Below are 22,067 nucleotides of genomic sequence, written 5' to 3' on the forward strand. Positions count from 1 at the left end.
GACCCACCCAGACCGCTGCATCCTGTGCGCTGGGGTCTCCCTGCAGATATGGCTTGGGAGGGGTAGAAGGCACAGATGTAAGAAGGCCATTCCCACTCGACATACTGGGCCCCTGGGTCATGGGTGTGCACAGGTGAGGTATGACTCGTTGCACCTGGAGGCAGTGAGAGCCTACACTGTGTCCACGAGGGATCGACCCTGGGCCCTGGACACTGGCCCTGGATCCTCCCCAGCCACCACTGGTCCAGCCAGGGGCCTCTTCTTCCAGTACCCTGCTGAGCAGGTCCAGTTACATCTGCCCCATCTCCCCGCCTGTTCTAGAGCAGGTGTCTTTGGTGTGATCAGGGGTGTCCTGCCCAGATGGGGTGGGCAGAATGGGGAGCTCAGTGTCCGTTTTCCTGGGCACAGGCCATTCTTTAGTGGTGCAGATTCAGGCCCTACCTGCTTGGGACTTGTGACCTGCTCCATGCGGCTGATGTTCCACCTTCTCCCAGCTCAGGATGCACCCAGGTCTTTGCACTGCTCACCCCTTATGCGGTGTCATCACCCCACCTGAGACAGGCCCACACTGAAAAACAACACCTCAGCAAAGCCTTCCTCCAGGCTGCCCTGCGTGGCTCCCAGCTGAGCTACAAGTGCCTGTCGCACTTGGCCAGAGCGTGCACCCCTCTTGAAGACGCCAGGGTCCCACCGCCCTGGGCTCCCAGTGCGTGTCCCACCTCCATTTCGCAGTCAAGGCCAGAGGCGGGCCTCCAAGGCACTGGGTGTTTTCTCCGCTCCCGCCCAGCGGTGGAGCTACTGCCCTCGGAACGTGAGGTGGGTTTCTGGACTCCTTGCCCACAAGAACTCCGGGGACACCGGAAGTGGTGGGGACGTCGCGTGTTGCGCGGGAATATGGAGCTTCTGGTCCAAGAAGGCACTAGGGTGGAGCGGGGCCGGGTGGGGCTGCGGCTACAGGTGGACAGTGTGGAGGTTTGCAGCCACAGTTTGACGCTGCCTGGGCGCTTCCACTGGCACTCCCCCCACCACCCCCGTTCCTGGGACCTCCGCGGCAGGAGACACGTGGGCAGGCGGGAGCGGCTTCTCAGGGCGCACCAGGCCTGGGCTGCGCGCTCTTCCCTGGGCCAGGGGAGGACTCACTTACCACACAGGCTGTGCCTACTTCACCTGGCCATCTGGAGAGCAGGGGGGGATGCTCCGGGCCACCGTTTCCCGCAAGGACAGGCATTTGGGGACAATTATGCAAACACTTGCCTCCTTCTGTATTGGTTTCTGCCACTCCTAATATGCTGTATTTTCATTCAAAATGGCAATTTACTGTGCAGTTCACTTCCAACAACACACTGCATTGTAATCATGTTGCCATAAATTTATGTTCTAAGTAATTTTTAGTGCTTGTAGCAGCTGGGGCTCTGAAGTGTGGAAATAGCCACATGCTATTTGTCAGCTGAGGGGGCTGGAAGCACCACTCTTTAATTATGTAACCACTACACCCCACAGGAGGCAAGCAGGTCAGACACTGCACAGTGAAATATGGCCTCCTGGAGACACGGTGAGGCCTTTAGGGGTACACATGGCCCATTGGGGGATGGCGTGAGCCTTTCCGTGTATGCATGGTGAAGCTGCAGCAGGCGTTGAAGTTGGAACAAAGCACACACGGTCACGGTGTCCAGGCTGCTGATGCTCCAACTCAGCCGGGTTAACCAGGAACCACCCTCAGGAGGTGCACACAAAAAAAGTCCATGATCGAGGCCAGAGAGCAAGGGGTGAAGGTTGCCCAGTTTGTGTTCTGGTCCCAGCCCCAGGGTCACCAGTGTCCCTGGACCCACCTCTGGTGTTGGCCACTTTCCTCTGAGTGGGGATGGTCTGGGTGCCACTCAGAGCACCCACAGCTCTTTCCAGTGTTGTCCCAGATTTGTTATGGCTCTGTGGGCCATCAGGGAGAGGCAAGCTCTGCCAGGACATGGGGAGATGGACAAGTAGCAAGCCTAACACACAGGCCTTCGGAGAAGGCAGACTGGCTGACACCCATTCTTGGGTGTCTGCCTTTAGAGACTGAGAAAAGACATTCCTACCATTCAGCCTGTAGCACCGTTTGAGCCACCAAGCAAACCACCACACCAAAGACCACCAATGAGTTAGGGTTATGCTCAGATCCATCAGTCATGTGTCCATCCACCCTGTCACCCATCTATACATCCTTATCTGTGCAAAATGCAGTCTGTCCACCCATCCTTCCATCCGTCTGACCATTAGTCCAGCCACTATGTACCACCTACCAATCACCCATCCATCATCCTTTCACTAGCCATACAACCGCCATCCATCTATCCATGCATTCATCCAAACACCCACCCACCCAGGTATGCACTCATTTATCCATCTACACACTCATAATCCATCCATAATCCATCCATCCACCTACCAATCCATCTACATATTCATCATCCATCCATCCACCTATCCTCCATCCATTCACCCATCCATCAGTCCACACATCCATCCATCCACCCATATATCCGTTCATCTATCAACCATTCATCCACCCATTAGTTGTCCATCCATCTACTCTTGTACCCTGTCAGCAACCCACCCATCCATTCATTAATTAATTCATCCCATTCATCATTAATCCATCATCCATTCATCCACCCACCATCCATCTATCTTCATACATCTACCCATTGATCCAACATCTTTTTCATCCATCCAATCATCCATTCATCATAATCCTTCTACCATAAATACAAACATGGACACAACCAAATATCCATCCCCTCACCTACCGCTCCACCTATCCACCCATCATCCATTCATCCATCCACTATCCTTCCATTCATTCATTATAATCCATTCACCATATAACCACCCACACATCCATACCTCCATCCACTCGTCTACCCATCTGTCCATCCATCCATTAACCCACCCTCCATCATCCATTCACCCTTGTACCCAACCAGCCACCCACCCATGCACCCACCATCCATCCATCCATCCATCCATCATTCATTCATTCATTAATCTACTCAATAGCCAGCCACTCATCTTCCCATCAACCCATCCATCCATCCATCCATTAACCCACCCATCCATTCATCATCCATCATCCATTTGCCCACCCATCATTCATTGTCAATCCATCCACTATCCATCCACTCATCTAATCATTCACCCATTAATTCACCATTCATTAATCCTTTTGTTCACCCATCAACACATCATCTTTTCATCCATCCATTCAATAATCGCCATCCATCCATAATCCATCCATCCATCCATGTATCCATCCATTAATTATCCATTCATCCATCCATCCATCAATCCACCCTTGCACTCAGCCAGCCACCCACTCATGCATCCACCCATCAATTAATACATCAGTCCATCTTCCCACACATCTATCAACCCATCCATCCTTTTATCATCCCATCCACCACCATCCATCACCTACAAATGCACCATCCATACCCTCTCACATCCATCATCCATTATTTTTCTAAAGATTTATTTTTTTATTATTTTTTATTGGAAAGGCGGATATACAGAGAGGAGAGACAGAGAGGAAGATCTTCCATCCGATGATTCACTCCCCAAGTGAGCCGCAACGGGCCGATACTATGCCGATCCGAAGCCAGGAGCCTCTTCCGGGTCTCCCACGCGGGTGCAGGGTCCCAAAGCTTTGGGCCGTGCTCAACTGCTTTCCCAGGCCACAGGCAGGGAGCTGGAAGGGAAGCTGGGCTGCCGGGATTAGAACCGGCGCCCATATGGGATCCCGGGCGTGCAAGGCGAGGACTTAACCACTTGCGCCACCGCGCCGGGCCCCATCCATTATTTTTCAACCACCCATTCATCCATCGATCTGCCATCTGTCATTCATCCACTATCAATCATTTACCCATCCATCCATCCATCCATCAACGCATCCATCCATCTACACACCCATTATCCAACTATCTACCATTCATCCACACATCCATGCAGCCACTTAATCAGCCATCCACCATCCATCACCCAACCATCCACCCATCCACATATCCATCTATCTACCATCTATTATTCATCCTTCCAACCTTCCACTCATCCATGCACAACCCACCCACCCAATCACTCATTCATCATCCATCCACCCTCACATTCATGCAACTATACATTTATCCATATTTTCCATACTATCCATTTATTAATATTTTCCATTTAACCATATTTTCATAAATCTACCCAATCCATGTATTATCTACCCACTCATAAATCCAATCACCCACCATCCACCTATCCACCCACCCATCCAATCACTCATCCATCATCCATCTACCATCACATTCATGCAACTATCCATCAACACACCCATTACGCATCCAGCAATCTAGCCACACATCCATCTACCCACCCATCTATCCATTCATCCATCAACCCATTCACCCACACTCCCATTCATGTAGCCATACATGAGCTCATCCATCCACCCACCCTCATCCATACATCCATTCATCATCCATTAATCCACCCATCTACCTGTCCATACATCTATGCATCCATTTATTCATCTACCCAGCCTTAATTCATCAATCCATCTGCTATCCATCCAAAATCAATCAATCCATCCATCTACCCACCCAATTAGACCACTCACCCACCCATCCATCCTTCCATCCACCCATCCATTAACCTATCTGTACATCTTCCCACCCATCTAGCCATTCATCCATTGATGCAGCCATCCGTCCACCCATCCACCATTCAGTCATTCACCCATTCAGCCAGCTGTGCACCCACTATCCAGCTTTCCACCCATCCAGCCAGTCACACATTCACACGTCCATCTACTCAGCAGCCAGCCACCATTCATTCTTTCAGCCATCCATTCATTCATCCACCCACCCATTTATCCATTCATTCATCTACAATCCATTCTCCATATTTTCATCCATCTACCCAATCTATCCATCATCTGCCATTCATTCATCCACTCATTTATCCATCTACCCATCCACCATCCATCCATCCATCCATCCTCCATTCACCATCCATCTACCCACCCATCCATTATTCATACACCATCCATTAATTCACTCAGCCACCCAGCAGATACACACCCATCCATCATTCATCCATCTATCCACCCAGCCAGCCAGCCACCATCCATTGTCTGTCCATCATCCATCTTTCCATCAATTCACTCATTCATCTGTGGTTTTTGGCTCAAGCTGGACAGGATTGTTATGGGCAGCAAGGGAAGGAGGAATTCTGTCTCCCATAAGCTGACTTTGCCTTCAAGACCCTGAGATGAAAGATGCTTGTGGGGATGATCTCTCTGTGCTATCCCTCCAGCTGACCTCCCTGGGAGCCCATGTGGCATGACCTGCTGCACCTCGCACACTGGCCTCCTGTGTGTCAGCTGAGCTCTGCCCTCGGGAGGTGGGTCTTGCCTGTCTTGCTCCTGAGTGAAGCCTCTTACAGCTCCTCCAGCTCTCTTAGAAACAAAACACAGAGGCTGGGCCCAATGGTCATGAGAGGAGATAACAGGAGGCCTCGGATTGTGAAATCCGACCACAAAATGGAGTCACTTTGGTTCAGGCCTGCATAAGTTCGTTAACCTGCGCTTTATGCTTCTGTACAAAATGCTTTGCCAGTTTCCTGCTTTTGGGGCTAGATCACTAGGCTAACATGCCCTGCTAGCAATCCTTGGTTGCAGGAATCAATATTGTATGATTTATTCACCCATTGTCCCCATGGCAGCCTCCTGTGGCTGCCCAACTCACCTGGTTCCCATGGCTGTATAACTCACTCTCTCTATAAAAATCCATCTAACTCTCACCTTGGGGTCACTCTCTGAGGGAAAGGAGAGCTGACCCCAGCTGGCTGGTCTACCTGCCTCCTCAATAAACTTTGCTACTTAGCAGAACTGTCTGGGCTGCACTTCTTAGGGAGAAGCTCAGGTTGGATGCAACAGGTTGACTGTGGGCCAGGAGCCAGGAGCAACGTCACCTGGCTGTCAGTCAGGACTGCCCTCAGCTCTGGAGATGAGGAAGTGGGAGGAGGAGGAAAGTGCCCTGAGGGAGCTAAGCCAAGCATCACACCTGCACAACGGATGAGGTGGGGACAAGAGCCGTGGAAGGGGGCACTGTTCATCCTGGGTCCAGGTGCCCTGTGTTGGGGAACATGGTGGGGGTGAGGGCTTCCTTTCCACTTGCTTCTCAGAGCTGGGGGACACCCACAAGGAAAGAGGTACAGAAGCAGGCACAGGCCTTTGTGATGTCTGCTGTGTCTCTATATCTGGCCTGGTCTACGTCCATCCTCTCAGGGGACGCTGAGTGTCCGAGGATGGGCCTCGCCTACCGCTGTGATGCACAAGTGCTGTATTGAGGCTCTGGCTGCTTGGGAAGGTCTCCCTGGAGGGCCCTGAGCTTCTCTCACATGCTGGACGGCTCTTCCGGCTTCCTTTGTGTTCATGACAGATGCTGTGTCTTGCAGCGTGTGTGCCAGTGTGCCGTCGGGCCTGCCCTGTGGTAGCCGGCTACTCTGTCCCTGCCTCTGTCATTGATGTATGGGGTGTGGGAACTGAGCACGCATACATAACATAACGGCTGTGTAAATATACATTACGGGGCGCTGGGCCCTTATCTGCATCCGCAGGTCGGTCCGATCCATCAGTGCGGCCGCCGCCCAGCCCGTGCCCCCAGGAGGGAGGTGGAAGGGACACTGGGTGGGTTCCACAGTGGGGAACTCTTTCGAAATTTCTACTGGGGTAGGGGTGAAGCATCTGTAATAATTTTAAGGACATTTCCCAAATGTTTATTTAGATAGAAGATGGATAACAGGAAAACTCCGGAAGCTGCCTCCTGATAACTGGGTTTATTAATGACCTGCCATATGCCAGGGCTGGATAATTAAAGGTCTTCCCCCAACCAGAGGAAGCGAGCGGACAAATTTCTTCGATGGTTGGATAACCGGGGACACTGGTTGAAAACTGTTGATGGAATCGGAGCTCATTCGATTTGCCCACGCCAGGCGTCCCTATCAGCTAATTTCACCTGTGAATACTTAATTATCCCCCGGATGCATATGGACGAGTCATTAATAAAATCTGACTATGTCATAGCTGCTTGTCACCGTATGTGCCCGCTATCACCCCATCTCCGGCTCAGCCTGCCTGCCTTTTCCCTTCCTTCCTTTCTGCTTTTTTAATTTTTATTTTTTTTATTCCTTTCTATGCTCACTTTTAAAAAAAAAGTGCTGGGGAAGACAGATGTGGGCTCTGGGATTCTACAGCTGCTCCTGCTGGTGCTGGGCTGGGTGCAGGATGAGGCCTGATGGGCAGTGAGAGGTGGGTGCTGAGCTTGTCCACTTGTCCAGCTGCTCCTGCCGGTGCCAGGCTGGGTGCAGGGCAAGGCAAGAGGCAGGTGCTGGGCTTGTCCACCTGTCCAGCTGCTCCATGCCCTGGGGATGCTGGCGTGGCTGAGCCCATGAGGGGCCTGGTACCTGTGACTGCGTCTTCACACCGAGGTTCTGCAGAGGAACTGGGGCCTCTACTGTCAGCCCTTCTCCAGAAGTGTCCCTCACATCCTCCTTCCGCCCTGGCATTTCACTTGGCTTCCATGACCTTGCCCTCATGTGCCCCCTCTGGTCCCACGAAAGCTCCTGGAGCTTTGTTGGGGATATTTACTCTCCCACGAAAGCCTCCCCGCCCTCGTTTGGGTACTACACTTTCGCTGGCGCCCACGGTGCATCCACGTCTGACTTGGTTCCAGGGCTTGCTCGGTTCAGCAGACAGTGCCGTTTTGTCTCCAGGACCCTTGGGCTGCCTTGCTGAGTTAGCAGACTGAGGTGCTGCCTGGTCTTCCCATGGCAGGGAGACCTCCACAGGTTGCCTTGGATCAGGGAGGAGCAGGGCAGGGGGCTGCACCGGATGCTCAGTGTGTCCCTGGTTGACCACTGACGCCAAGACAGCTTTGGAATAGGTGTGGGAGCTAAGCTGGGAGGAGCAGCATGGCCAGATGAGTGTGTCCTCTTAAAGGGAATGCTTGGCCCACCCAGAGGGGAAAGGCCGTGAGACAGATGGGACAAGTGGACCTGTGCCAGGGGCAGCTGAGGCCATGGACGCCAGCTGACCTGGGATGGGGGGTGAGCAGACACTGGGCACCGATGGGTGGGGGCTGCCTGGTCCCATGAATGGAAGGAACATTGGGGTGCTGATCTGAGGGTGTCCTAACACTTGTGGAAGGGGGCACTGAGAGCAAAGTCCGTGCACGTGAGAGACGTGGTGTGTGGTGGAAGAACTACGTGCAGATTCAAAGTCGTGTCTGCATGGAAGCAAACTTGCTGCACACTTCCATTGTCCCCCCCATGGCTGATGGTCAGCAGGCGACCCACGGGAACAGAAGGAAGGAGCTGGGCGCTCACCATGTCAGTCAGCCCCCACAGCTGGAGGAGCCTGTCTACACAGCCTCTGCTGAATGTCCAGGGTAAACACCCTGGGCACTCATCACTTTGTTGGCCTGCAATGGCAGCCCCAGGTCACCATGGGCAGCATGTTTGCTGCCGCCTGCCAGCTACCCCCACACCCCTCCCAGCCAGGGTGCTCCTGGCTCTGTCCTCTACTCTCACGAAGAGAGCCCTCCCCCAGCACGTGGTGTGGGCAATAGGGAGGGTCCCTGTCCAGCTGGTAGAGAGGCTGCATCAGCTGCATCCCCACCCTCAGCTTGGGCTTGGAGGCGGGACCTCCCCAGGGACAGCTGTTACCCAGGGAAGATCCCCCTTTCCTCCCGGATGCAGCCCCCAGGCGCCCTGCAGGGCCTCTGCAGCAGTCCAGGTCCGGGGAGGGGGAAGCCATGTAAGCCAGCCCGACACCTGAGATTAAGATCTGAGCTCCCACGAGATGGATGAGTGTGGGGCTCCTGTTGGCGCCCTTCCTCCACTGCAGGCCTGGTGGGGTATCCATCACACGTCGGCTCTTGGGCAGGGAAGCATCCATCCGCCCCAGCACCCGTGTTTCTTTGTAATGCGATCAATTCTGTGCCTCTCTGCTGACAGGTGCCCAGCGGCTACATGTCACTGGGATGTGCTGAGGAGTGGCACACTGCCCGACCCTGCCTCGGGAGGTGATTCCCAGAATGTGGGCTGTTCCTCCCCCGTCTAGGACAGGAGGTGGCTGAGGTCCAGGCACCATGCTGTTGGTGATATGGCATGTGGTCAGGTGGGGGACTGGGCTGACGCCACAGAGCACCTAGACTCCCGTCCAGCAGGACTGAGCTGGGGCCATGGAGGGGGCCAGCCTGGGTCCAGGCCTGACCTTGAAGGCGAGGACTGAGCGAGGGCAGAGCAGATGCTGGGTCCTGCAGCCTGAGGTCAAAGAGAGGAAGCTGCCCAGGGCTATGATGACTGTAACCAGCTGCTGAGAAGACACAAATGTGGTCAGGCTGGGGGATGGCAGGGTCTGGAGCTACAGGCTGGGCAGTGCAGGAGGCACATGGTTGTCCCTGGGAGTGGAGGGCGGGAGTCACTCCTGACCTGCAGTGCCCTTTGTGCCCCTGGACCCTGGTGAGAGAGCAGCGCTGGGAAGGTCCCCACTAGGGCTGTGGTGGAGGGAGGGCACTCTGGTCCCTGAAATGGCAGGAGGCCCCAGAGTCTGGGTCCTGTTCCGTTTAACCTTGGGAAGGCTCAACCTCTGGCCTTTGACCCCTGACCCCGGCCACTGGCCTTCCCCACTGGTTCAGTGCTGTTGTTGAAATTACATTTGTTCTAAGTCTGTGGTACATACTGGCATGCATGGGAACCAGGTTAGGGAGCAGGACTGGTCGGCGTTATGGGGAGTTGCCCTGACTAGGCTGGTCTGTGTGAGGGCTGAGTGTGAAGTGGGCAGGATCGGGCTGGACTACAACATCCATCGGTTCTCATGGAAGACAGGGCTGGAAATAGAACTGACCTAGCAAGTGCAATGACCAGCATGTGCATAAGCTGATTGGGGCGACGGACGGTGCCGGACCCTGTACTGGCAAGCACACGCAAGAATCAGGTCTGGGATCACCTCAGAGGAAGTTTCTTTGGAGATTCCTCCAACTGAACTGCTGATCTCAGAACCCCAACCATGAAGAGACTATGTCAGCCAGTGGATTCAGAATAGATTTCCTTGTGAGTGGAACACGGAGATTGGCAGCAATTCAGAACTGTTGAACTATCAGAACTGCTTGAGCAGGACCCTCGGAGCGCGCCTCACATCGGGGACCTGGGATGGGTGGGAGGATGGTTGAGGCTTCTCCCTTTGTTTCTCCCCTGACCCCAGATATGGGGGGGGGGGGAATGATGATATTAGTGTGGAAACAATGATCTTACTCACTTTCCTATAGCCCTTGACCCTCTGTACCCTAATAACTAAGTAAGATTGTTTAAAAAAAAAAAGGAAATATCACCCTTTTCCTCCAACCATATCATTCGCAACTTCAATATCCCTGTTCATACTTAGCCTTACTTTTTACTATCCACCATGACATCTGCTGTTTTCCAAAAATTCTAAATAGAAGTGGCCATTACTTCAATTTAAAAAAAAAGAAAGAAATTATGTTTGTTCTGAATTTGGACCAGGCCCGGAACAGGGAATTCCAAGGCAGGTGCCAGCCAGGTGCCTGGTGGATTGGGTTGTACCCCATCCTTGGTCTCCCTGGGGGCTTCCTCGTCAGAGTCCCTGCAGCGGTGGCATCTGTGGGCTTGCCTGCCAGCCCCACGATGTGAGAGCAGGAAAGAGGCAGCTGCACCTGGGAACACCCTCTGTGAGCCTGGCCAGTGGAGGCCACACAGCCCACTGCACTCCGGCCTTGACCTTGCTGAGTGGGAGCCTGGGGCAGTACCTGGGACTGCTCGAAATGGAAGGGGCACTGACGTGTCCTCCAGAGCCCCTGATCTGCCTGTGTCCTAAGGAGGCGCCCTGGTCTGTGAGCGCTGCGTGCTCAGAGGGACCTGATCTGCAAGGTCGGGGTGCAGTCCCAGCACCCCCGGCACCCAGCTCTGGGAATCCTTGTTTCTCCAGGCATACATGTCAACTCCACCAGCATCCTATGAGCAGGCACCCGTTTCTGGGGGATTCCTGCTGGGCTCCAGTGAGTGGTTTTTCTGAAGTGAAGGTTGGTGGGGACAGGCAGAGCGGGCACTTGTAATCATGGGTGTCAAACACCAGGTGCCTGTCAGCTGCGGCTGGGGGGCACAGGGACCCACGTTTTCTCTGACAGAAATGAATTCTGAACTAAGTGTTCCCCAGCAGAAAGGCAAGTGCATCTATACACCCTGCACACGTCTGGTCCGAGCAGTCACCGGTGTGTCCCATGTGCAGCTTCCAGGTGGTGAGGTGGGAGGCTGTGGGGCCAGCTCTGTGCGAAGGGGAAGGCCAGCATGGGGCAGGTGGCAGCCAACCGGGCAGGGGAGAGGTTGCAGCTGCGGTGGCTGGGGGTGCGGGAGGTAGTTGGGACATGAGTGTATGGGTTAACACCACAGAGCAAACACTGGGGGCTCCTGTCAGGACCCTTGCCTCCCTGGGGTGCTCAGATGTGGCCAAGTGCTCCTAGGAATGGCTGTGTTGTCCTGGCCACTGCTCGGCATGCCTGATGGGTAACACAGCACAGTGTCAGAGTCCCGGCCACTTGGCTCTGACCCAGCGTCCTGTCCACTTGCGCCCCTGGAGGCAGCAGAGATGGCCCCAGTGCTGGGAGCCCTGCTACCCTGGTAAAGGCCCCCCAGCTATCACAGGCTAGTGGGGAGTGGGCCAGCAGATGGGAGTCTCTGTCTCAGCTTTCAAAATAAACAAAAATAAAAAAGAATTTAAAGAAAAATGTCCAGGTCTGAGATCCTCCCATCAAGAAGAATGGTGGGACAACGGCTGTTCCAGCTGGGGTTCAGGGGATGCCCAAGGTGTGTGCTGCATGGGGCCTGGGCCCTCGCTCCCCTCTGGCTGCTGCCCATCCATCTGCTTCTCGGACTCTGGGTGACTGCCAACTCACGAGCCCCTCGAGGGCAGGTGCTGCACCTGCGGCCACTCCACAGCGCACCCTGGGGACTGAAGAGAGGGCCCAGGCGGCTTCCTCCCACAGCACATGAGGAGCCACTGTGGAGAGCAGAGGCGCCAGGCAAGGCTGAGCAGGCAATGAGCCACCCAGCGTCCTGACATCCCCTGCCGAGATCATGGCCCCAGCTACAGCTCACCCAGCTCAGCCTACGGCGGCAATGGGCAAGGCCTGTGCTCAGTGGGGTGGCAGGGCGGCGGGAGCGGCCGTGGGCTGGGGGAAGACAGCAGCTCCAGGCCCTCCTCCCTCATTCTTTACTAGGCTGCGGGGACTACCACTGTGCTGCTCAGTAAGGCCTGAGTTTTTGAGCACTTTCTAGAACAAAGGCAGGACACACGCTGAGTGGCCAGCTCTCCCCATCAAGGTGGTTTCTGGGCCCTAGGAAGTGGCCTTCTGGAGGCTGTGTGCTCAGTGGCTGCAGTCACCTATAAATTACCGAGGCGACGGTGTCCTGTCAGCACCTGCTGATGGACGGCGTCTTCTCGCCATTACGGCCTTGTGACGGGTGGAAAATTAATTTAAGTGGTAGTTAATTTCTAATGAATTCCACCCAAGCGGCTAATACGGTCCCTCGGTGTTATGGTAACCTTCACGGATCATTGCATTATGTAAATAAATTCCACTTTATGCTGGTTTATTAAAAAAAAGTGAAGCCGGCTGGGGCTAGTCCCTGCACGCCATGTGGGGCTTCCCAGGGTGCCCCTGGTTCTGCTCAGCAGTGTGTGAACATGCGACCTGGCAGGGCTCGGCGCCAGACCCAGGCTCCAGGGGTCAACAGGAAGGAGTCCTGTGTGCGCTGGGCAGGGCCAGCACTGGGAGGCTCCACCTCGGTGACCTGCTCCCATGGACTCCTGCTGCTGGACCCTGTGCAGCTGTACTCTGATGCACACCCATCCTGGTGGCACTATCCCAGGCGTAGCTTCACCTGGGTTATTTACTTTTACTTTATTTAGAGCAGAGACAAAGCTCTTCCATCTGGTACTTTATTTCCAAATAGCGACAACAGCCAGAGCTGAGCTGATCTGAAGCCAGGAGCCAGGAGCTCTTCCAGGTCTCCCACACGGGTGTCCGCTCCAGGCTTTGGGCCGTCCTCCACTGCTTTCCCAGTTTAAAAGCAGGGAGTTGAACAGGTAGTGGAGTAGCTGGCCATTCAGGATGCCAGTGCCCAGAAGGCAGAAGATTAGCCAGTTGTGCCACAGCGTCGGGCCCTTCACCCCATTTTAGCTTGCCTTCCCAGGAGGACTGGGTTTGCCTAGGTGTCTGCCTGCATGCTCACATGTGTTTTTAAGGTCTTCCTCCAAGGCTATTTCCTGATGGCTGCCTTGGAGGTCCCTGTCTGGGATGTGAGTGGCTGGCTTTTCCACCACTGCCCCATTTGCACGCACTCTCCCTCACAGCTCTCCTTGCACTAACCCGGCCTCAGCTCTGCCCCTCGAGGAGCTGCGTGCAGCCCGACCCAGCGCTCCCGAGTTTGTGGCTCACGCTCACGGCTGCCCGCTTGCAGTCAACCCTGTACAACGTGGTGGAAGAGCGAGTGCCACCCCCAGAACTGGGAGATGAATCTCTTCCCGCAGCGTGGGCTTGGGGGGCGGACTGGGTGACGACCTCTCCCCATCCCATCGGTCACTCTTCCAATACGCGAAAACCAACGAGCTTCTTGTTTACAAAGGAGATTGGTTTTTATTTGAAAGGTGCAGTGACGGAGCCTGCGCCCGCGGAGCCGCCACTACATCTGCCGCTGCTTGTGGCGCGGGTTGCTCTTGCAATGCACGAACCAGCGGCCGCGCCGCTTCACCAGGCTGCAGTCCCGGCAGCGCTTCCGCAGCACGGCCTTGGTCTTGAAGCCCAGCGCGAGCTGCAGGCCGGCCGCCGGGCTCCCCGCCAGCAGCGCGGGCACGGGGACGCGCGGGGGGCGCAGCAGGCCCGCGCTCAGGCCCACGAGCGTCCGCACCAGGGAGGTGGCCATGGCGGGCGACCTGCGGACGGCGCACAGGGGGTCAGCGCGGCTCCCGGGGTCCCACAACGCCTCCCGCGAGCCCAGGGAACCCCGACACTGACCTGGAAAGCAGTGCAGCGTATGCCAGCCACGGGCCTCGCCACGCGCCTGCGCAGTGAGGCGAACCCGCGCCGACGCCAGGAAGGAAGATGGCGGCGCATCACGTGGTAGGGCGGGGCCCCTGCCAAGCAGTCTTTGGACAGGCTCGCCCTCTGTCATTGCGCAGGCGCACTACTTGCGCCTCGCTCCCGCCCCGCCTACTTAGAGCAAAATAAGCCCCAGAAACGCCGCGAGCCGTACGCATGCGTCGGCCGTCGGCGCTACGGCGCGCCGGGTCGAGGGTCACCTGTCAAGATGGCGGCAGCGTTGACCTTCCGCCGCCTGCTGTGGCTGCCCCGGGGCACGCGGGGATTCGGGGTGCGAGTGGCCCGCACCGGGGAGAAGATCACGCATACCGGTCAGGTATTGCCTCCTGGGGGTCCCGTAGGCCGAGCGTGGCTGTGCTGGGTGCGACGTGGTCGATGTGTTGGCGTCATCCCTCTCAGGTGTGCACTGTGTGTTGGCGTCATCCCTCTCAGGTGTGCATTGAGTGGATGCTATCCCCCTCAGGTGTGCATTGAGTGGGTGCCATCCCCCACAGGTGTGCGTTGAGTGGGTGCCATCCCCCTCAGGTGTGCATTGAGTGGGTGCCATCCCCCTCAGGTGTGCATTGAGTGGGTGCCCTCCCCCTCAGGTGTGCATTGAGTGGGTGCCCTCCCCCTCAGGTGTGCACTGTGTGTGGGCACCATCCCCCTCAGGTATGCCCAGATGTGTGAGTTTCGTCCTATCCACCATTCTGCCTGTTGTCCACCCAGGTTCAGGGGCTGGCACTGCTGGCCACGGCCTCGCCTTGGGCTTCTTAGGGTTCATGTGGCGCTCTGGGGACCTGTGGTTGGGATCCAGGTCACCCTCAGAGACTTTTGTCTGCATTGATGCCCACTCCTGTTCCCCCTAGGTGTATGATGACCAGGACTACAGGAGGATTCGGTTTGAGGGTCGCCAGAAAGAGGTGAGTGGATGGTTGGGCATGAGTGGGAGTGGAGCTGGGCATACATAACTACACCTCCCACACCAGGACTGCCTGCCCTGCCGGCCTGTGGGTTCTTCTTGCTCTAACCCTAACCTTTCCCCAGGTGGGACTTCCTCCTTCCATCCAAGGATCAAACATTCTGGTGTTGGGCCAAGGCCAGTTCCAGGGCCAGAGGGGAGCGGGCAGTGGCGGCTGAGCCCCGGTCCTGCATGGGCCTAAAGGTCAGGCCCGAGAGAATGGCCCCTTGGTTACTGTGGGGGCTCCCCAGGCTCTGGTGTCTAGGGGTAACTCTTTGTCAGGCACTGGCTGCTGGGTACCTTTTCCTGTTGGTGTCTGGGCCCTGAAGTCCTGGTGGTGTTGGGGTGACCTGAGTGCTGACCATAGTTCTTAGAAGGACTTGGCAGGTGCTGGTACATGGCTCCTGGGCTCTGGATGGCACTGTAGAGTTGGGCCAGTACTGAAGCCCTGTCCCTGGCCCTCAGTTGGCATGGTGGGCACAGGAAGTGGATGGGTGGTGTTGTCACGTGTGGTGTCTGCCGCATGTGTCTGGGTAAGTGCACATGGGTTGTCCCACCATGTCCTCAGGGTGTCCCCACAGTGAGCATGGGAGCTTGTGGGTGCTGTGGGAGCTGCTGGAAGGAGTGAGGGCCTCAGAAGTGCCCTTCCCTCGCCCTGGGAGAGTTGGACAGGGCCTTGGAGACGTTTGGGCAGTGGACAGTGGCAACAGTGCCCTTGGCAGCTGTGTGTGGACTGGGGGGTGGGCCATACCAGGGGAAGGTGCTTGCCTGCGCCCAGTTCAGCCATTCTGTGGTCATGGTTCACTCTCCCTGTCCTCTGGCCCTGGTAATACTGACCTTGGGAACTCAGAGGGAAGTTCCACAGACCCTGCAGGTTCCCAGGGAGGGAGCCCTCCCCATCCCCTGGCCTTGGAGCTTGCCTTTGGGAAGGAGAGAAAGTTCTGGACTTGATGTTGGTGATGGTGGCACTGTGTGGTGGATATGTGGATGTGCTGCACGCCACCGATCCCTGCGTACAGAATGAGGGAGAAGGTGAATCTTAAGAGTCAGAGATAGATCTTCCACCTGCTGGCTCGTTTCCCAGCTGGCGCCAGCAGCCAGCACCGGGTCAGGCCATAACCAGGAGCTTCCTCCAGGTCTCCCAAGTGGCCTCAGGGACCCCTGCACTTGGTCATCGCCTGCTGCCTTTTCGGCATGGTAGCTGGAGCTGGATTCGAAGGGGAGCCAGTGGCACGTGAAGGAGAGAGAGGAAAGAAAACAGCTTCTAGGCCGCTGTGGAATGGACCACTGGTGTCCTTGGGGCTGTATGGCCGTGTCAGCTTGTCTGGTTTGCCCACGGGGCCGAGAATTGTCGGGTGGGCATGGCTGTATATCCAGGCTGGGAGCCCAGAATGGGTCCATGCTGGTGCCATTTGGCAAGTGGATCGAGCTCTGGGCATGAGTGGAAAGGCCCCGTGGCTACCCTTTGTATGAAATGCCTCGCATATACAAATGTGGCCTGGCAGGCAGTGCGGGGATTCCCAGGTGCAGCCCTAGGGGTGCTTGGATGAGGTGACTGGAGGCAGAGCTAAAGGTCCTGTCGTCAGGGGTGGCTGCCTGGAGTGGAGTGGGGCTGGCTTAGGGCTGGGTCTTAGCAACAGCTGCACTGTCCTGCTGGGATGAGCTGGACTGGTTCCAGGTGGTGGAGCCTGCTTTGCTTCCGTGCTCAGGAGGCTTGGCCTGTCTCTTGGGCAGTGTCGCCTGTGCCCACATTGCACCCTTGTCCTACCATCTCCTCCCTGGCCGTGTGACGGTGTTGGAGTGGAGCAAAAGCTTTCCGGCTTTGACATGAATTTCCTGGCTGAAGGAGAACCCCAGGACTCTGCTCCCCCAAAAAGGTCTGATGGAAACCATAGTGGCAAGGGAGAGGGAGGAGAGAGATCAAGCGAGATCAAGAGTGAGGACAGGGAGGAAGGATAGAGAACAAGAGAGAGATGAGACAGAGAGAGGAGACAGAGCAAGACAAAGAGAAGGAGGGAGAGAGGACAGACAGGAGAGATGGGGGCAGGAGGGGTGCAGGTGGGAAAAAACAGAGAGAGGAGAGAAGAGACACTGAGTGGGGAGAGAAACACTGGGAGGTGCCGTCCCTGCTGGGTCAGAGTGTAGGGGACAGCTGGTCCCAAGCCTGCCTCTGAGCAGTGTCTGCAGGCCTGCACACTCGCCTGCAGGGACACGCGTGTGCAGCTCAGCGTGACCATTGGTGGTGAAAGGTGCAGATGTGCTGTGGAAAGGTTTTGGGTCTCTGGGCATCTCCCCCGTGCTCCTCCTTGACCCCACTCAGTGGATTTCGTCCTTTGCTAGACTCCTCTCAGCTTGAGCAGACCTGCCGGTGACAGTGCCCACTCCTCAGGTGGTCACCTGTTGACCCTATCGGTACAGGTGGGGACACCATGTACCCAGGCGTGTGGCTGCCATGGCTGGGGTGGGGCTGGCTCCTGCCCAGGTGTGTGGCTGCCGTGGCCAGGGCAGGGGTGGTGTGTGCCCAGGCATGTGGCTGCCATGATGGACTTTTCCCTGATGCCTTCTTTGTGCCCACTGGTGCCCATCTTCTCCCCCTGGTGAAGGCAGCAGTGGTAGCAGCAGTGTAGTGTTGTGTGGGCCGTGTTTCCTGCTGGCTTCTTTGTATTCCTGTGGCGCGCTGAGCGCTGGCGAGCAGACGTTAATCACAGAAGGTCAGGGTTGCCCCGCGGTGCGGGCCGTAAATGACAGGAGGGCAGTCCTGCGTCAGTCACCGCGTCGCGCTGTGTCGAGCCCAGCCTTACCGCCTGCTGAGCTCGGCTGGCGTCTGCTGGCACTGCCACTGACACGCTGTCACTGGGGCAGACGCTGCCTCATTTGCACCAGGAGGCTTCATTTGCATGGCTGGCTGCTCCGGCTGCGTCTTCCATGGCTGAGCCTGCAGGCTTGCTGGGTCTGCCGCGCCGAGGGCCACCTGGAGCCTGTGGCCTGGTGTCTCTGCTCCTGTCAGCTCCCTCCTGGGAGAGCTGCCCGTGTCTCTATAGAGCTGGGCAGAAAAGCTTGGCTAGGAACAATTTTGTGGCTGACCCTGCCAGTGCACTTGCTCAGGGGTAGGAGGTATGGCGTCCCTTGGATTCCCTTGGCCAGGGAGGGACTTTGCTGTGCCTGGTGGCCATGGTGAGCAGTGGGAAGGACCCTGCTGGCTGTGAGGGACCGAGGACACCCACACTCAGGGCCTGGCAGCCGTCACACACAAACACCACGACCTGTTTGGGTTGATTCCATGAGTGATTGTGTCCCCTTATTGCCACACAGGGTCACAGCCTGGCCACCACTGAGCCACAGACACCAGCTCTGTCCTGGCCTTTGAAAAGTGAGCTAGTAGGGCCGACTGGATGGCTAGGTCAGGTCTCCCCTGGCCTGCTGGCCCTGTCCTGGGGAGGGTGTTTGGATGGCCGAGTTGGGTCAACCCTGCCCCACTGGCCCTGTCCCTGGGGAGGGGTCTGGATGGCCGGGCCGGGTCTCCCCTCTTCCCTGCTAGCCTAGCCAGCCTTGTCTGATCCTGCAGCTGGACACCTAGACCTCCTTGACTGCTACTGATTTTGCCTGAGCTGGTGTGGCGGGTCCACCTGTGCTGCTGCTAGCTCGCTGCGTGCATGTGTGCCTGGGAGTCTGCGGCTGGGCAGAACTTGCTGCCATCCTCACTAGGTGAACCATGGCTGTGCTCCACAGGGGAGTCAGAAGAAACACCGATGGCTTTGTGACCTTTCCATATCATGAAGCCCAGGAAGGGGCTTTGGGGTCAATGGGGAACCCGGGGCTCTGGGATCCATCATGTGTCCATCCATCATCCCAGCTTACTGTGGGACACTCCCAGGTCTCCTGTAACTTCCACCACAGGTCACATCTTTGGGGACAGACTCCAGTCTCTCGTGGAGACCACGTGTGCAGTGAGTGCCGCCCTACACCAGGATGGTCCCTGGGGCGTGGCTTCGTGCACAGTGGGTGTCCATGTTTAGGGTCCTTGCGGGGTCCCATGGCCTTGCCCCCCAGCCCTCCAGGGTGGTCCCTGGGGCATGGCTCCACGCACACTGGGTGTCCATGTTTAGGGTCCTTGCGGGGCCTCATGGCCTTGCCCCCAGCCCTCCAGGGTGGCCCTGGGTTTTCAGTTGTGGCTTGGCTTTGTTCTGACTGAGGTATCGCCAGGACCCCCGCATGGGCGTGCCTGCTGGGGTCCCAGCTGCAGGTGTACCTGGCAAGGTTGCAGAGTACGGCCCGACCTCGGCCTAGCCCCGATCTGCTTATGTGGCCACTGGGAGGTGAGCTAACCTTGGGAAGGTCTTGATGCCTTTCCAAATGAGTGGGCCTTTTTGCTTGGAGTTGCTCAGATGGCACCCGCAGGGACGCAGCTGATGGGCAGTTCTGTGGGAATCTGTTGGTGAGCCACGGAGCCGGGCAGAGGGTGGCACTGACTGCTAGGGCAGAGCTGATGGACAGGTGGTGGCCGTTGCTCTGTCAGTGGCTTGGGCGTCCACCCGGGCCAAGTTCACCGACAAGCTGCAGTGGCCCCAGCAAATGGTGACACCACAGCCCAGGAGCAGTGGGGTGGGTATGTCCCTGCTGAGGCACCAAGGCCCTACAGGCTGGAGGTACAGGGACCAGGAGTACTGGAGTGGCCGAGCAAGGGCTGTTCTTGATGAGGTTCAGGTGACATGTTCCTGACACCGAGTGGGGGGTGGGACGCTGCAAGACCCTGAGTGTGAGGAGTCCAGTCGGCCAGGAAGGGATGGCCGTTGGACGGGGTGGCAGAGCCACCGGTGAAGCCCCCGGCCCAGGAGGATATGACTGCAGACCCTGTGTCTCGAGAGGACTGCTGCAGGGGGCCCACAGCACCTGACCCTGGTGGGGCTGGGGGCTGGCCCGTCTGCAGGTGGAACAGGCAGCTGACAGGTGCCTGACAACCACCGAGGGACTCCTGAGCCTTTTACGGGTGCTACGGCAGAGCCAATACCCGCAGAAACGCCTCTGTGAGCCCCACCTGCACCATGCTATAGGGTGTGGAGCCCTAGGCCTCCATGGGCTGGGTGAATGGGCAATCATGGCCTTTGCACCAGAATCTGGAGCTGTCCTTTGGCTAGTGTGTGTGTGAGATCATGTGTACATGTGTGTGCACATGTAGTCACATGGACATGTGTGTGCGGGAACCTGCCCCCCATGCTTCTGGTTGTTTAATGTCTCACTTGGTACCCCTGAGGGGCCCACAGCCCCATGCCTGTAGCACCCCACCCCATCTTCCTGGAGAGGACCCTGCTTCTTGGTGGGAAAGGGGACTCTCCCTGGCCAGAGCCGGGAAGGGTGGACACAGGAGGCAGCTTGGAAAGCCCTTCCCTGAGCACTCAAGGAGGTGGAGGCAGTGGGTGCGGTGGGCCTGGGCGGGATGTGGACCTCCAGGAGCCCAGGCCGTGAGACACCTGCACAGTCAGGGTCCCTGCTGTGATGTTGGAGCTGCGAGCGTGGAGCTGACCCTGGTCCATCCAGCGCTGCCTTGACGTCACCTGAGGTCACACTCCTGGAAAGAAATGAGGCGCTTATAAGAAAGGGCTCATTTGGACTCACTCGAGGGGCAGGAGATATGTGTGCCTATGTGTATGTGTGCCTGCCCGTGTGTGGGCCAGAAGGGTGCCAACAGTGCAGGGTGGGCAACCAAGTTTGAGAAGGGCCAAAGGAAACCTGTTTGCTGTGGTTCTCGAAATCTGGGATTTGTTCCTTCGCGTGGGGCCCGCGTGTCTGACCCTATCCCCTGCGTCTCAGTTCTCTCTTCCTTTGCTGCAGGTGAATGAGAACTTTGCCATTGACCTGATAGCAGAGCAGCCTGTGAGCGACGTGCAGAATCGTGTGGTTGCGTGTGATGGCGGAGGTGGGGCACTCGGCCACCCGAAGGTGTACATCAACCTGGTGAGCTGACACCTGCACACGCAGAGCCACACATGCCATCACATGCCCACACACGCCTGCACACTCCTGTACATGCCTGTACAGACCCGCACATGCCTGCATACACTCGCACACACCTGCACACACCCACACGTGCCCGCACATGCTGCAGTGTCCACGCATGCCTCCTAGCCTTGCCCACTCAACCTCCCACCCCCAGCACTCTGTTCTGTTTGGGTGGGTGGGCAGTGCCTTCCTGGGGTTACCCTTGTCTCCTGAGACTCTGGGTGTTTGCCTGAGGGTGGGGCTAGAGCCCGTGCATGTCCTCAGCTGTCCTAGAGCCTTAGGGCTCCACTGGTGTCTGTCTCCCAGCTGTAACGTGTGGACACTGGGCTCGGAAGTGGGTGTGTCAGGTTGCCCCTTTCTCCTCTCAGGACAAGGACACGAAGACCGGGACATGTGGCTACTGCGGACTGCAGTTCAAGCAGCAGCGACACTAGGTGGAGTCCAGCGGGGTGCCGTGAAGGCAGTGGTCCAGGGGTTGTCTGCGTGCTCAATAAAGGCTGCTTGGCTTGGGTGACCCCGTGTGTCCTTCCTGCATGCAAAGCAACTACCCTCCTTGGGCAAGGCAGGGTGGGGGGCAGGTAGCGCCTGCAGACTTTGCAGAAATATTTGGGGTTTGCATTGAGGCGGCCCACCAGGGTCACACAGCATGGGTAGAGGCCTGGCCAGGCCGCTGGCCTGCAGAGTCACGGTTAACTCCTAGGGTGCCTGCCGACGTTTGAGGCCGTGAAAAGTCACATGGGCCACTGAGAATGCAAACGCCCATGGAAAGTGTAAACAGGAGCCCAGGACCGGCTGCTGATCCGGCTGGGGTGTGGGACCCCACACCAGCACCTCGACTGCTTGTGGCTCTCATCCTGGCCCAGATGCATGCTGGTGCCAACGTGGGAGGAGCTGGGAGGGTCACAGGAGGGGAGGGGGTGGTGCTGGAGGTGACAGTG

General features: G+C 57.1%; 2 protein-coding genes across 2 annotated transcripts; one reads left to right on the forward strand and one right to left on the reverse strand.

Annotated features, from left to right (window-relative positions):
- Positions 1 to 13,715: 13,715 nt before the first annotated feature.
- Positions 13,716 to 14,147, reverse strand: MRPL36 (mitochondrial ribosomal protein L36). Its single transcript, XM_040977636.1, has 2 exons — positions 14,109 to 14,147; positions 13,716 to 14,026 (listed from the first exon to the last, which is right to left on the reverse strand). Exon 2 carries the CDS (start codon positions 14,014 to 14,016, stop codon positions 13,777 to 13,779), a length of 240 nt encoding a protein of 79 aa, XP_040833570.1. The 5' UTR covers positions 14,017 to 14,026; positions 14,109 to 14,147; the 3' UTR covers positions 13,716 to 13,776.
- Positions 14,148 to 14,319: 172 nt separating this feature from the next.
- On the forward strand, positions 14,320 to 21,643 carry NDUFS6 (NADH:ubiquinone oxidoreductase subunit S6). Its single transcript, XM_040977637.1, has 4 exons — positions 14,320 to 14,508; positions 15,041 to 15,094; positions 20,962 to 21,084; positions 21,498 to 21,643. The coding sequence occupies exons 1-4, from the start codon at positions 14,401 to 14,403 to the stop codon at positions 21,561 to 21,563; spliced, it is 351 nt and encodes a 116-aa protein (XP_040833571.1). The 5' UTR covers positions 14,320 to 14,400; the 3' UTR covers positions 21,564 to 21,643.
- Positions 21,644 to 22,067: the final 424 nt, after the last annotated feature.

This window comes from Ochotona curzoniae, unplaced genomic scaffold (genome assembly GCF_017591425.1).
Source record: "Ochotona curzoniae isolate NIBS_2020 unplaced genomic scaffold, NIBS_Ocur_1.0 contig_2754, whole genome shotgun sequence".
Classification (NCBI taxonomy): Eukaryota; Metazoa; Chordata; class Mammalia; order Lagomorpha; family Ochotonidae; genus Ochotona; species Ochotona curzoniae.